Source organism: Lactuca sativa, chromosome 6 (assembly GCF_002870075.4).
Source record: "Lactuca sativa cultivar Salinas chromosome 6, Lsat_Salinas_v11, whole genome shotgun sequence".
In the NCBI taxonomy this organism is placed as follows: Eukaryota; Viridiplantae; Streptophyta; class Magnoliopsida; order Asterales; family Asteraceae; genus Lactuca; species Lactuca sativa.
In genome coordinates this window covers 56,473,296-56,485,381 of record NC_056628.2, presented here as the reverse complement: position 1 = coordinate 56,485,381, position 12,086 = coordinate 56,473,296, and the positions used below count along the sequence as shown (strand labels likewise).

At 32.8% G+C, this 12,086-nt stretch overlaps 2 protein-coding genes across 2 annotated transcripts; both read left to right on the top strand.

The window, feature by feature from the left end:
• The first annotated feature begins 721 nt into the window (after positions 1–721).
• Positions 722–3,668, top strand: LOC111905394 (pentatricopeptide repeat-containing protein At2g27610). Its single transcript, XM_023901093.2, has one exon. The coding sequence runs from the start codon at positions 839–841 to the stop codon at positions 3,446–3,448; it is 2,610 nt and encodes an 869-aa protein (XP_023756861.1). The 5' UTR covers positions 722–838; the 3' UTR covers positions 3,449–3,668.
• A 5,531-nt stretch (positions 3,669–9,199) lies between these two features.
• Positions 9,200–11,450, top strand: LOC111905393 (uncharacterized). The gene is made up of 5 exons (XM_023901092.3): positions 9,200–9,519; positions 9,615–9,721; positions 9,824–10,274; positions 10,434–10,555; positions 11,040–11,450. Exons 1-5 carry the CDS (start codon positions 9,277–9,279, stop codon positions 11,236–11,238), a joined length of 1,122 nt encoding a protein of 373 aa, XP_023756860.1. The 5' UTR covers positions 9,200–9,276; the 3' UTR covers positions 11,239–11,450.
• The last annotated feature ends 636 nt before the right edge of the window (positions 11,451–12,086 follow it).

Below are 12,086 nucleotides of genomic sequence, written 5' to 3'. Positions count from 1 at the left end.
ATTTTATTTTTTTTAATTATTTTTATTTAGAATTTATATGCAATATGTAAACATTGGTTGAAATATATATATATATATATATATATATATATATATATATATATATATATATATATATATATGTGTGTGTGTGTGTGTGTACACGCAAAATGTAAGCATTGCTTTTATTACATAATTTGTTTTACAAAAGATAAAATCGTACAACGAATATTTATCTATTGTTTGATAACTTTCATATGAAAGATTAGTTTTCAACAAAGAAAAGTTAACAATTCGAGAGATATATATCGATATCGTATTTTTACACTTTTATCTATCATATTGATAAATAAATAAATTACAAAAGAAATTTCAAACAAATTCTACAAAAATCTATATTTAGAGACAAAAAAACAAATTATTGATATTTATATTAATAAGTTTGATAATTTTGATATTTATACTAATAGGTTTGATAAGTTTGCAGAATGTATCATCTGTCCTTAAAGGGTATTACGAACTCAAACAAAATTACAAAAAAACCCCCTTATTATTCGACATTTAGTATGAATCCGCAGTATGGAAGACGAGTCAGCAGTATGAAAAGCGTGTCATTTGGTTATTTTTGGCAAGATTTCTTAAATTATTAGGTTTTATTTATTTTTGGCAAGATTTCTTAAATTATTAGGTTTTTGTTTAATGAACTTAGTAAGAAACTACAAGTTAGAAGCCAAATGAGATGTTTATTTCACGTTTTTAAAACAAAAACATGGTTAGCGCGACCACTTCATGGTCAACGCTTTGATATGTTATAAAAATTTCAAGCCAACTTCGATGCTGCCTGAGTTCAATCAAGACTATGAATTTACAGAAGCTCAAATCTTTTAGAAAGCTTCAAACATCTTACAACTATCAATCCTGTTCGCTACAGTGCTTTGCTTCTACAACCGAGCCCAAAGCTCATAATGATTTCTTCGAACATGGTGTCTTCCGTGATGCACTCGACCCGCTCGACGGAATGCCCCGGAGAGATATCGATGCTTCTAATCACAACCACCTGCTTTTCGAGTATGCTCGAACCAACAACAACGCTCAAGCTCTCCAACACTTTTTAGGAATTCGTCGTTTGGGTTTACCAGTTAACGGGGCAAGCTTTTCTTGTGTTCTTAAAATATGCGGAAGCTTCTGCGATCAAATAATAGGCAAGCAAATACATTGTGATTGTATTAAAAACGGTTTTGTAGAGGATGTTAGCGTTGGCACTTCCCTCATTGATATGTACACAAAAACCGAATCCATTTCAATGGCTGAGAAGGTATTCGATGAAATGCCTGACCGAAATGTGGTGTCTTGGACTTCGATGCTTACAGGGTATTCACTAAAGGGGCTTCATGATCAAGCTATAGACCTTTTTCTACAAATGCAAACAGAAGGAATCAAGCCTAACCCATTCACATTTGCTACTGTTCTTGGAGCTTTAGCTGACAATGGTGCAGTTGTGAAAGGGATGCAAGTTCATACCATGGTTATCAAATTTGGCTTTGAAAAAACCACATATGTGTGTAATTCTTTGATTAGTATGTATTCAAAATCAGGAATGATCAGATGTGCAAGGGAAGTATTTGATTATATGGAGGTTAGAGATGCAGTTTCATGGAATGGAATGATATCAGGTCTTGTTAAAAACTTACAAGATTTACCTGCCCTTGATCTCTTCCTTAAAATGAGACTTTCAGGGGTAAAACTGACACAACCCATCTTTGTTACAATACTAAAAGTATGTGCTAACATCAAAGAAATACGTTTATCTAAACAACTCCATTCCATTCTTTGGAAAAACGGAATGGAATCGGATCCCAATCTTAGAACAGCACTCATGGTTTCCTACACAAAAAGCTCTGAAATGGATGACACATTGAAACTATTCAACTCAATGAGTGGAATCAAGAACGTGGTGACATGGACAGCTATGATTGGTGGATACATAAAAAACGGGGACATGACAAAAGCTGTGAATATCTTTCAACAAATGAGAAAGCAAAATGTTTGGGCTAATGAATTCACCTATTCCACTATCCTTACTTCTCACCCCATACTTTCTCCTTCTCAAATTCATGCAGAAGTTATAAAAACAAATTATGAATCATCAACTTCAGTTGGAACAGCTCTTTTAGATGCTTATACAAAGCTAGGAAACATGAATGATTCCATAAAAGTCTTTGATAGCATTCAAGAAAAAGATATAGTCACATGGTCAGCTATTTTATCAGGATATGCACAATCAGGAGACATTGATGAAGCTATACGAGTGTTTCTTGAGTTACAAAACAACAAAATCACACCAAATGAATACACATTTTCCAGTATCCTCAACGCATGTGCAACTCCAAATGCAGCAATTGAACATGGGAGACAGTTTCATGGGAGAGTATTGAAATCAGGATATGAAATCGCGTTATGTGTAAGCAGTGCTCTTGTTACAATGTACGCAAAAAAAGGAAACATCGAAAGTGCAAACAAAGTTTTTGAAAAACAATCGGAGAAAGATTTAGTGTCATGGAATTCGATGATTTCAGGGTATGCACAACATGGATATGGAAAAAAAGCGTTAGAAATATTCGAAGAAATGCGGAAAGAAAATATAAAAATGGATGATATAACATTTATCGGTGTAATTTCCGCATGTACACACGCAGGATTAGTCAACGAAGGTGAAAAATACTTTGACCTGATGGTTGACCATGGAATTGAGGCAACATTAGAACATTATTCATGCATGGTTGATTTATATAGTCGAGCTGGTTTTATACAAAAAGCCATGAATTTCATAAATAATATGCCGATTGTTGCAGGAGCAACGATTTGGCGTTCGATTCTTGCATCGTGTCGCGTTCATAAGAATTTGGAATTGGGGAAAATTGCAGGAGATAAGTTGATGGAATTATCGCCACAAGATTCGGCTTCTTACGTGTTGTTATCCAATCTATACGCGACAAGTGGCGATTGGAAAGAGAGAGAGAAGGTTAGGAAGATGATGGATGAGAGGAATGTGAAGAAGGAAGCGGGATCCAGTTGGATTGAGATTAAGAACAAGACGTATTGGTTTGTGGCGGGTGATGTGTCGCATCCTTTATCGGATTTGATATATGGGAAATTGAGGGAATTAGGGTTGAAGATGAGGGATGAAGGGTATGTAGCGGATATGAGTTATGTTCTTCATGATGTTGAAGATGAGGGAAAAGAGGAGATTTTGAATGGGCATAGTGAGAGATTGGCTGTTGGGTTTGGGTTGATTGCAACGGGTCGTGGTGTTTTGTTGCAAATTATGAAGAATTTGAGAGTTTGTGGTGATTGTCATACTGTTTTTAAGTTTATATCAAAGATTGAAGAGAGGGAGATTATTGTTAGGGATTCGATTCGGTTTCATCATTTTAAAGATGGTGAATGCTCTTGTGGAGAATATTGGTGATTATCGTTCCATAAACTTTCAGAACATAACAGAACAAAACACAAAACGGATGTGATGGTTGTAGCAATCGAATCAGAGCATAGTGTAAATTTTTTATTGGACCTAATAGTTTCGGTTTGGTTAGATTTCCAAACCCAAACAAAGTCTCATTTTTGTAAGACCTAAACTTGCTTTGTATTTTATAATTTGAAGATATAATGATGGGTTATATTGATAATTAGTCTTAAATGGAAATTATGTGAATAAAATCGGACAGTAGCTTTAAGCGACTTGTTACGCTACTTAGGCGACACGAGTTAAGAAAGTCGTGTGGCAAGTTGCATTGGTCAAACACAAAGTTTATGTGGGTTTGCGATTTGTAATGCGAGTTGAGATGCGACATGGCATGTAGCTAAGAATTTTTTGAACCCATTGTTTATTGTTTGTTTGAGAAAGTTGAAAAGGTTGTGGGTTTTTATTAGGTGTGTTCGTATTAGAATTTGACTGAATCACGTAATACGGAGACCCTTTGGGGCCTAAATAAGAACTAAATGCGGAACCAAAAGTTTGATTTAAAAAAAAAGGTTAGCTTGAACTTAAAGGTGAGCTTGAGACCGAACTATTACCGAAGTGGGTGGTACCACAAAAACTGTTTCGGGACAAAAATAAGAGCCGGCCCAATACATGGGCGAGTTCGTCGGCCTAGGGCAGCAAAAAAAGTAGGCATAAATTTGATTTAGTAATTAATATTGTATATACAATTTGGCCCAAAGTTTAGTCCGGTAGCGATTCACATGCACTGTAAGCAACAAATCGTCATCTCGAGCGTTGACGATAAACATCTTGAGAAGCCAATCGACATTTAGAAAAACACATTATCGAGATCGAGGAGGAGAGCCTTTAAGCGGCTGACGAACTGATCCTTCTCATTAAAAATTGAGTTTTTATTTATACAAACTTTTTTGTTTTGTTTAGTTTTAAAAAAACAACCATTTTTCAACATATATCTACCTTTTAATGTTTTTTTTCTTGTATTTATAATCATTTATCTTGTAAAAACCTTTAAAAGAAAATTTAGAAAATAATAAAGTTTGAAAAAAATAAATAATATTTTGTAAATGTGGTGTTATGGACATTCCACTCTAGTCTAACGAACCTTATCCTATATACATCTTTATCTATTAGCATATTATATTCTAATCATTTCATTACTTTATTATTTAATTATTACATTATTATTATTATCAAATTACTTTGTTACTATATTATTATATTCAAATAAAATTCACATACTCTGTTATTATTAAAGTTTCTTTTCAAAACGTTTTTTTATAAATTAAATGCGATAATAATAGTATAATTTATTTCATAAAATAATAATTTAAATAGAATTATAAAAAAATGTATCTACCTTAATAAATAAAGATAATTTTTTTTAAATGTCAACTTATTATTGAATCTGACATATATCATTTTCTTAGAATTTTAAAATTATTTTTTTCACTTGTCATTTTTTGTATTTTTTTTATTTTTATTTTTATTCAACTTCCACCTATTAAATGTCATCCCATAATAATTAATTTGAATTAATGTATATAGTAAACATTCCATTTATGACATCTTATTTCTATTTAATGAATTTCATTTGTGAATTTATACTGATTAGTTTTATTAGTATAAATTAATTAAGACAAATTACATAAATGGTCCTTGTGGTTTATTCTATTTATTGTATTTATTTTGAACGTTTACTTTAAAAATACTTAGTTTTTACACATTCATATTTAGCATGATTTTTTAAAACATGATAATAATTTTTTATTAGTATAAATTGAATTACTTATTCATCATTTCATTTATATTTATTTCAAAATTTTACTTTAGAAAATACTTAATGTCCACACCTGATATTTAACTTTTTTATTCAACGCGTATAATACACGGGTCTCATACTTAGTTTGAAATAATTAAACAAGTGGATGGACATTTGTTTGGCGATAAAAAAAAAGTTGATTAAAAAAACCACTTGGTTATTGAATCTGCCGTCCTATTCTTCATTTAAAATTAAAAAAAAAAAAAAAAAACCCTTGCATATTTGTCAGCCTAATTCTCCATTAAAAAAAAAAAAAACTAGCAGTAACCTAGCACCGTATTTTTCTCAATATTACTCTCTCATTTGTTATTTGACGTCGTTGCCGCAATCAGATGACCGTTGTCGTCGGATCACCACAACCACCAAATCGTCGTTGCATCGGACCACAACATCACTACTGCATGTGAATGAGAGAAGGCGGAGAATAGAAGCCGACAACGATTGACGGATAGCAGAAGCCAGAGGCGGCGTATGGCTGTCGGAATATAATTTTCAAGTTTTTTATTTGATTTTTTTTTTTTAACTCTAAACTTAAGTTGAGAATGAGGAAGAACATACAGATCCGGCTACAACCGAAGGACGAAATAAGAATATGACGACTCCGTTAACGACACTGTTTTCTTGTTAACAATTTTGTCGGCAACAATATTTTTTATAGAGGTTTATATGTTCTGAAAGATTTTTTGTGATTAATCTGTTAGACATTGAGAAAATGTAAAAATTAAAATTGAGTTTAGAATTGAGAAAAAGTTTTTTTTTTTTTTTTTTTTTTTTTTTTTGTGTATTGAACTTGTTTATTGTTGTTTATTTTTTGGATTTGGTTTAATATCAGGAAAAGTATAGAAAAAAAATATAGTTTTAGAAAAAGTTGAAAAGTAATATGAGAACGAGTCAAATTTACTTTCTCGAAAACAGTTGTCTAATTAAAAAAAGGTTAAGTCTAAAAGTAAGTCAGAATATAGAGTGGAGTGTTTAGAGACTGAATGTAATAATAAAAAACCTTTTGTAATGATAAAATAATAAAATTTATAAAGTTAGTATAATGATTGAAAAGTGTAATGATGAAATAATAATGTTAGGAGAGAGAAAAACATTTTTTCAGAAAACAAGGCCTAGTATATTAGACTAAGTGTAGAATGGAGTGTTCATAATATCATCCTTAAAAATTCTACTCCTCTTTTAAACCTAGTGGCTACCACATCAAATTTCTTTATTTCTCATTCTAATTTAAGATTTCTTTATTTCGATTCTTTGCTTCTCATTCTATACTTCGCGTAATCGCATTCCTGGCATTATGATCTTTGCTTCTCATTCTCTACATCTCATTCTAATTTATGGCTAATTTTTGAGTTTTTGTTCTGATTTCTAAAACACAGGCCGTGAAAAAGAAAATTTGAAGAAGCTTGTGGCTTTCAATTCCGAATTAGGGTTGGGTAAGTTGGATTTCTGAATTCTGATCTCTCATATTCTATTTTTTTTCTCATTTCAATTTATGATTTGTATTCAAAGTTTTTGTTTGTTTCAAGAGTTGGACTATTTGTTGGTTGTTGTAGGACGATTCGATTTATTTTCTGTTGCTTTAGGTTTGATTTTGACTTTTTGTGGTAGATTCAAATTAAATTTCTAGTCTTGTAGACTTTCTTTTCTAAACTTTTGTGTTTTGTTTACGTGATTTGAATCAAATGGGCATATAATTTTCTATTGAACTTATGCTTATTTTGAATATATGTACTTCTAAAAGCAACAAAGTGCATAAATTTATTCCATTATTGTTGTTAGGTTAGTTTTTAAAATAATATGTCTTATTTCTGATTCTATTATTATTTTTCTAGATCTTTTTGACTTTTTGGCAATGGAAACAAAAACAAACTTTGTTGAGGTTAAGGTTGCTTTAGTGAAAAGAAGTTGTTCAATATAGAAGCTCTTGAAATTGTATCTATAAAATACTATGACTTAAAAAAGATTGAATAGATTAGTAATTTTAAGCATCTAAAGTGATTTTTTTTATAAAATATTGATTATTGTAAAATAAAAGATGTTTCCGCTTCAAAAAAATACACGAATACATCGTTTGAATTGATTTTTGTTAGTTTCTGTTAGAGGTGGCAATCGTGTCGTGTCGTGTCGGGTTCGTGTCGTGTCGAAACACTAAACGGGTTGAAAGTGCTTGACCCTAACCCGACCCATTTAATTATCGTGTCGTGTCGTGTCAACCCGTTTATTTTCGTGTCGAGTTCGTGTCGGGTTTCGGGTTAGGGCTATACCTTGAAATATGTCGTGTCATGTGAGGTTAAAAGATTGAGCATGTTGAAAGAGTATGAGTTTGGCAGGCGGAAAGGAAAAACTAATTGTTTGGAGGCATAATAGATGAAGTCATAACAAGTTTAGATGACAAAACTAAAAGAGTGGGAGTTGGGGAGGCAGATGACAAGGTCATGAGGATGCGAGAGTGGTGAAAAAGACTGGGTAGTTTGAGAGAGAATAGAAAAACTGAAATGAAATTTTGATCTAGACGGCTAAGTCATTTCAACATTACAAAACAATTCAATTCGAAGGTTTTCTTTTACTTATGTTTTTGGTTTTGTATCTTTCTAGTTTATTTAAATAATTCAAAAAACTTGCATATAAAATAAACGGGTCATTTTTGGGTCATATTCGAGTTGAAATTCTCAACCCTAACCTTACCCATTTAATTTCCGAGTCGTGTCGTGTTAACCCGTTTATTTAAACGGGTTGAAATATCTTACCCAAACCCGTTTATTTCGTGTCGGGTTTCGTGTCGTGTCAATTTTTGCCACCTCTAGTTTCTGTCTGTATTTTTGTTTGATATAAAATTTATTGTATTAGTGATTTACTAAATTTTTTTGTATAAATGTTTTCTCTATGGTACGACACATATAAAAAGGCATAAATTTATTTTCTCGCTCCGGGTAGTAAAAACCAATGGACCGGCCCTAAGCCGAAATATAGGGTACGGTATTGGTGCCACTGGTTCGTCTTAAGAAATCAGGTACAAATGCTCACTCTTGGGATTTTTAGAAGACTCATATGTTTAATGATTTTTCGGTTTAAATTAAAACTGTGTGTTTACAAGAAAACCTACATTTTTCTTAAAATTTTTATTTTCCTTATTTATACGGAAGTTAACCCATAAACTGGTTAATTGAGAAATGTGAAATAAAAAAATTTAAAAGTTATAGGTTTAGTTTGAAAAAAAAACTTAATCATTTAAACCAAAAAGCCTTTAGGTTATTTTTGAAGTTAACCCTAAGGGTGGATGGATGTCGTGCATCCCGTCAGTTTGCCTAACGAAGCTATGGAATTGTCTTTTCGCCGATACAAGATATAGCACAACCTGTTGTACCCACTACAATTCGGGCCCACTTAGTCGCCACATCAGCAACCTCTCCAGCCCCTGTTCACTTCCTTGAGCCCTTGCTGAGTTAGCTTTCATTCTTACACCCCGTTCCCGAGTTCAACTTAACGAGAGAAAGGAAAGGAAATGAGTGGAAATGAGAAGAAAATAAAAGAGATTGGTGTTCCCGAGTTTCATTAAAGGAGGGAAGTGGAAGGAAGTGGAGAGAAATGAGAGGATTACTTTCCCTCCTAACTTTCCTTCCGATTTGGAAAGAAAGAACAAAATGATTCATTTTCCTTCCACTTCTCTCCAACTCGGGAACAAGAAAAAAAATTTGTTTTCTTTTCATTTCTCTTCTTTTCTCTCGTGACTTTCTTTTCTCTTCTCTTCTTTTCTTTTGTTAAACTCAGGGACGAGGCGTTAGAGAGAAACTTGTCAAGTTAACCCTAAAAAGTATGTTACATAGATGTAACTCTATTTCATAGGGGTAACAACCGAAAATACCACAAAGTAAAGGGGAAAAAAATAAAAAACTACAAAAACAAAAGAACAGTAATCGTAATCGTAATCCAATTTCACAGCCGCCTACTGAAATCGACTGCAAGAAGAAACCCGAAAATGGGGAAGACTGGGAAGAAGCAAAAAAACCAACGTATTCAGAGGTCCGCATCTTACTACCTCGAAGACGACGAACGACAAACTTACCCCTCAAATAATGCAGCCCCTTCTTCTCAATCCGATCCTAATCTCACTCTCTCCGACGAAGAATCAGAATCAGACGACAAAAACGACCAAAACCCATCACCAGATGACGACAATAGCCTCCCTTCGAAGTTCTCACTATATCAACAATCAGTACAGGTACAAATAGCCTTAAACAAAACCCTCAATTTCATCAGCATTTTACTTGATTTTAATGGGGGAATTCATTGAGTGTTCTTCAATTTTTGTTACAGTCGCCTAAAGGAGACATTAGTTATCTCCAAAAGTTCTTTTTGACATACGTTGGTGGCAGGGCACCCCTCCATCTTCAAGAAGACTTCTGCGGCACTGCTCTTCTCAGGTACTTCGATGAATCTGTGAATGAATCTATGGTTCGACTTTGATTGCATTTCATGTTAATTAGATGAAAAAAACCCTAACCTTTCGATCAATTGAATTACAGTACAGAATGGCTTCGGAGTGATTCAAGAAGAACAGCCGTAGGTTTGGATTTGGACGTGGAGGCTCTTGATTGGTGCATGGAGAACAATGTGAACAAAGTCGGAGCTGATTTGTCTTCAAGAATCGTTCTTTACCATGGGAATGTGTTGCAACCTCACGAAGCTAAAGTAGTGAAATCCAGTTTTCAAAACACGATGCATAATGTAACACTTGAAGATGATGAAAATGGGATTGAATCTGTTGCTAATTCTGAAAAACTTCCACCTAGGGACATTGTATGTGCTTTCAACTACAGTTGTTGCTGCCTCCATAGTCGTCAAGAATTGGTTTCTTATTTCAAAAATGCCCTTAGTTGTTTGTCTAAAAAAGGTGGAATTTTTGTGATGGATCTTTATGGAGGCACATCATCCGAATGTGAACTTAGGATGCAAAGAAAATTCCCAAATTTTACGGTAATTTCTTTAATTAATTACATATATTTCATCAACTATTTGATATTTTTCAGTTGTTACATGTTTTTTGTACCAAAACTATAATTCTTGATAATTTCATCTTACTTTCATGTCGTTTTTTGGTTATTTTGCATAGATTTAATATTAATATGTTTTCAGTATACTTGGGAGCAAGCTGGGTTTGATATTATTCAAAGGAAAACACGGATAAGTCTCCATTTTACTCTGCAAAAGCATCAAAAGAAAAAGCTTCGTCATGCTTTTTCGTACAGCTGGAGATTGTAAAGATCGTTACTTTATGCAATTTATAAAAACGCTACCGTTTATTTATAGAAAAATCACTAAAATGACCATGTGTATGGCGTTTTTTTTAACAAAATGACATCTTTTTGACCTTTTAGTCTTTTACAGACTCCTCACATGGGCCCACTGTGAAATCACGCAAAATGTCTTTTTTAATGGTCCCACCACAAAAAGTCAAATAGTCATTTTGCTGATTTGTGTAAAAGTGATTTCACATGTGGGCATTTGTGTAAAACACCAAAAAGGCATTTTGTTAAATGCTCATTCTTTATGTTATTTTTGTGATTTTCTCATTTAATAAACTTTCCCAAGTAAAAAAAAAAACAAGATTTCCTTTCAAGCAAAGGTTTTGTTACAAGATTACCATTTTGTCCTTCGGCAGTCGTCACAAAAGCTTGATGACTTTTGATCATTGATGAGGGTATTTTAGACATTTGACTAATAGTCTGACATATATATCAGGTGGTCGTTACCGGAGATTAAAGATTGTATGGAAGAAGCCGGATTTAGGTCTATTCATTTTTGGATCCGTCAAATGCCAGATAGTGAGAACATCAAAAGTATTGAAGGATTTGGTGGGGGTAAAGATGTCAAATATGAAGAAGTTACAAGTTTTCAACAAAAAGATTCATGGAATGCTTATATTGTTGGGGTTTCATAGTGATTGATGATTAAAAAGATGGTTTCTTTGGATTCTTTAGATGTTATGTACTTGATTAACATGGTGGATTTGTTAAAACATTAATAGATCCATCAAAAACATAGACTTTGATTTTTGAGGTCAAAGTTTGGCATTTATCGTATGATTAATGATTAGGATATTGTGACAAAGTTAAAGTAATATTCATTTGTTGAGTTGCTATTTGTGAGGAACTTCGACACCATGGTTGAGTTTATTTAATTGTAAGAATGTTATGTAATTTTGAATTTTGATGATGATAATTACCATGTTTGACCATGGAGTCAAAGTTGAATCTTTATGGCTACGTGTAATACACCCCTTTCGCTTTATTGAAGATGGAGCCTATTTCTAGTTGAAACCGGCCCATTTGACTTTTGAGATGTGTTTCTTGCAAGACGAGCAATTTTGACATTTTAACAACATTGTATTTGACGTTTATTTGTGTTTCAATTTTTATTTTTTGAAATTATAATGGGCAAACCTTAGAAAAGAATTAAATGTATTTTTATCTTTCCTTTTTGGAACGGAATTTTATAAAACCGGCCTATAAAGAACAAGGCATAGCACAAAGAAAACAAAAACAACACAGCCAATTACAAAATGTTGAAAGACGAACAGTACCTATCCGTCCACTTGTAATCACCAAAATTCCTTTTATTTTTAACCCAAATATGCACTAAAGTAATAACATTATCCGTTGTTTTTATCGTCATAACATGAATTTTGTTGAATAGTTTGTTGTTTCTCGCTTTCCAAACACACCACAAAAACCCGTAAAAAATAGTCAGTAAAATTTTCCTTTTTTGGGGCAATTTCCCCGGTTCCCA

What these genes read in the sequence shown, in the direction of transcription:
- LOC111905394 (XM_023901093.2), top strand. Translation starts at nt 839, where the DNA reads ATGAATTTACAGAAGCTCAAATCTTTTAGAAAGCTTCAAACATCTTAC.
- LOC111905393 (XM_023901092.3), top strand. Translation starts at nt 9,277, where the DNA reads ATGGGGAAGACTGGGAAGAAGCAAAAAAACCAACGTATTCAGAGGTCC. An exon ending in TATATCAACAATCAGTACAG is followed by an intron (nt 9,520 to 9,614) that starts GTACAAATAGCC and finishes TTTTTGTTACAG; the next exon opens with TCGCCTAAAGGAGACATTAG. An exon ending in TTTTCGTACAGCTGGAGATT is followed by an intron (nt 10,556 to 11,039) that starts GTAAAGATCGTT and finishes CATATATATCAG; the next exon opens with GTGGTCGTTACCGGAGATTA.